The following is a 3,437-nucleotide window of genomic DNA, read 5'->3' as shown; positions in this document are numbered from 1 at the left end:
TTCAGTCAAGGATCATGGGATTTCCATGCTGGTTTTTATTAATGATTATTTTTAGCCTCTCATTCTTTGGCTGTGTAGGAACTCCCCTGAGTCCTGGTAAACAAGGGAATTTTTTTGGCACAGGTTACTGTGAAGGTCTCATTTTAAGGCCATGGTTCTCTGTAGATGGGTACAAGCTGTTTTCCCTCAAAAAGAGAGATATTTGCAGTATTGTTAGTGGCTACAACTTGTTCTGTGGCTAGTTTGTATAGTGTTTCTGTCCTTCACAAGATCTCTCTAATGGATCAGTGTTTGGAAAACTACCTTCCACTGAACTCTTCCCTGTATTTTTTCAGCTATTCAATCATAGCTGTCAATTTCCAGCATGATTAGCTACCACCTCAAAGGAGGGTTCCTGCCTGCAGAGCCATTGGTAAGAGTTTTGTGCCTGCTGCCCCACTTTGGTCTTAAATGTGTTTAAGAATTTGGTTAAGGTGCTTCAGTAAAGGTTGGTAGGGGCAGAGATACAGGAAAATTATAGGAAAGAACAGCCCAGGTCTTAGCTCCTGCTGCAGGTAGGGGTTGGTAGAAGGTGTGAACTTGAACAGTTTCAACTGATTGAAGGACTTGAGCATATTGTGAGTGTGCAGGTGTGACTGACAACTTCGGTGCTGGGAATGCTGAGGATGACAACAGGAGGATGCAGTTCCACAAAGCGGCAACCAAGCACAGGCACCATCCCCCCTTCCCCTCTAACAGGATGCAGAACAAGCATTTAACTTAGAGGAGCCTGTAGTTTCTGTAGTGCCTGCAGGAACTGAGCCAGTACTGTCAGGGGGCTTCCTTACCGGGCAGAACTTGCCTTTAAGAATTGTGCCACTTACTTAAAATACACCCCAAGGCCTTTGGTGTGCTCCCAGGGGAAGCTGTGCAGGGGAGGTGGCACTGGAGTAACAATTGCAAGGCCACATGTGAAGGCCACAGCAGATGCCAGTGTCCCCAGGGAAGGATAAAAGAGCAAGTGAGGCACAGACAACCTCACCACACTGCCAACAGAAGTGCAAGTATTTCATATGAATAGGGACCAGCTCTTCCAGAAGGCACTGGGACACATCAACACTGGGAACCTGTACGCAAGGGGTGAGTGGGTTGATGGCCTTGTTGCTTTTTAGGCTGTAGCCAGCACTAAAATGCTTTTTTTACTGCAGTCACACCCACCCACTTACTGCAGCAGGTCCTGTAAGTAAGCAAAGCCCAGTTTTGCAGCCACCAAACTGGGCTTACCTACTGAGTAAAGAGTAACAGGACAGGAGACACATCCCTACAGCTTAAAAAAAAGTGACTTTATTCCATGACTGCTTTGAGACATTCATCAGTGGTGGCCCAGGAAGTGAAAACAAACGCATACTGACTACAGTACCAGGACAGGAGCTGTTTTTAATGGAGACACATTGTTGATCACAATTTATTTTGAAATCATGAGATGCCAGCAACAGAACAGACTGAATCAGCAGGTCAGGCTGGACAAATACTTGATTGTAGCCACAGCTGTTGGCTACAGGCAGCAGCACTGAGTTACACAACAAGGCAACGGTTTCTCTTCTACCTTCCTAACAGAACTGCCAGGTAAGGCAAAGGATGGACAGCTACTGAACTGTGGTATAAACCATGCAAGAGTAACCAATGTGAGAGTAGGTGTGTAATAAATACTTGATGACATTAGAGAAGAAGGAGGAGGAGGAGAGGCTCATTAAAAAAAAAAATTATCTTCTGCAAGACATTAAAGCTATTTTAAGTATTGTCACCACCACAGTGGGCAGTCCAGTCCAGTAGTGACTAATTGGTACATGGATCAGTTTTAAAACAATATCCCTCTGACATGAGAAGGTTTGAACAAATTGTTTATCCACTTGCTAAAGCTCTGGGGTTAAAGAAGTGATCAGTAATCAACATTTATTTCACACCTAGGCAGAATGGCTAAAACGGAAGACTATTGTTCAGCTTCTTCTTCAACCACTTCGATTCTGCGAGGCCCATAGAGTAGAACATAAGCTATATGCCAGTCTCCACCCCCAGATAACCTCAGAATGTCTTCAGGTGTAACAATGCTGACTTTGTCATCATCGAATTTAATCCATTCATCTGCAAGGAAAACAACAGGATCATTTGTACATAAAATCTAAGCTTGCTTAACAGCCCCTTTGCTGAAAGGAGCTGTGAAGAGTGGTTAACAGGGCTGCAATTTGTTTTATTTTTTTTACCTTGTTTCCTTTTAACCCAAGACACATAATGCCCAGAGGAACTTGATCTGCCCTGATGAGTTAGCACTGCCTGCAGGTCGTAATAGCCACAATTGTTAGAACCAATATCTGAAAGGGAAAGAACGTAACGTTGAGTCCTACTTGAACAGCAGCAGTGTCTTTAACAGCTCACAGACCAAAGATGCATCAGCCAGGCTGCAGCACCAGAGCTGTGTGTGTAAAACCCCAGCTACAGCACGGTACAAGACCACTGTGAACTAAAAGCAGCAGCTCTCAGCCAGGAGAGTCTCAGGAAACTGAGGATGTTGTGCATTCTCAGGAAATAAATATGTATGCATAAATATCACTGACATAATGCACAGGGTGAGAGCTTTGGGCCTTCAGGCTCCAAGCCCTCCCCAAAACTGAGGCAACACCAGCACAACAACAACATTTTTAGAAATCCAGTTCGAGTTTTTGTTTTGATTTCAGCTTTCTACCACCCACTGACAAGGCAGCGTGCAAAACAACTGCACATTACATGCAAATGTCTTTGATATGCCTGTCCTCTATTATCACCAGCTTGTCAGATGGATGGCAATTATGCCTTTGACTATCTCAACATTTTGGTTTACCTAATCTTTCCATTCCTTAAATTTCTGTCAGTCTCTGAAGATTAATTTTCCAAAGGCATTAAAGAGAGCCAGGGTTCTCAAAGTATTTCTACCATCAGGCACACTTGAACACAAGTAAATAGAAAGTTTCTTTAAAGTAGATTTGCTTCCCTGTACTCACCATCAGGAAAAGAAAATGGTTCATATTTAACTTCTTTCTGTGCACCATCACTTTTACTGGACTAAAAAGGAGAATAAGCTGAATTAATGCAAAATGGTTTAATAAAGGCTTTAGCACAATCACATCAAATCCCAAGTCTCCATTAATTTAAATATTTTCCTAAGTCTAAATATTTTTTGTTCAACTTGAAAGAATTTCCATTACTGTATTTTCTAGGTGGACATACAAAAACCTTATCTGAAGAAGACCAGTTTTAAGCAAATATATAACCATTTTAGCACATACTGCCTGCACTGTTCACCCACCAGATTTTTGGGTTTGTTTATGAAACAATTCTGCAACTGAAGATTTATTCCTTGGTGGGGGCTTGCTAGCAGCAGAAGTGGCAATAAGAAAGTACCAGGGACTGACTCTCAGTGCCGA

General features: G+C 42.7%; 1 protein-coding gene across 1 annotated transcript in view; it reads right to left on the bottom strand.

Moving 5' to 3' along the window:
• Positions 1-1,301: 1,301 nt before the first annotated feature.
• Positions 1,302-3,437, bottom strand: part of USP14 (ubiquitin specific peptidase 14) — a 16,968-nt gene continuing 14,832 nt past the window's right edge. Inside the window, exons 13-15 of the mRNA XM_017738296.1 lie at positions 3,015-3,075; positions 2,241-2,348; positions 1,302-2,121 (exon numbers count right to left, since the gene is read on the bottom strand). Of these exons, the coding sequence (XP_017593785.1) occupies positions 1,970-2,121; positions 2,241-2,348; positions 3,015-3,075 (321 nt within the window). The 3' untranslated portion in view covers positions 1,302-1,969. The remainder of the gene's footprint in view (positions 2,122-2,240; positions 2,349-3,014; positions 3,076-3,437) is intronic.

Source organism: Corvus brachyrhynchos, unplaced genomic scaffold, assembly GCF_000691975.1.
Source record: "Corvus brachyrhynchos isolate BGI_N302 unplaced genomic scaffold, ASM69197v1 scaffold106, whole genome shotgun sequence".
NCBI lineage: Eukaryota > Metazoa > Chordata > Aves > Passeriformes > Corvidae > Corvus > Corvus brachyrhynchos.
This window is presented reverse-complemented; position numbering and strand designations above follow the sequence as displayed.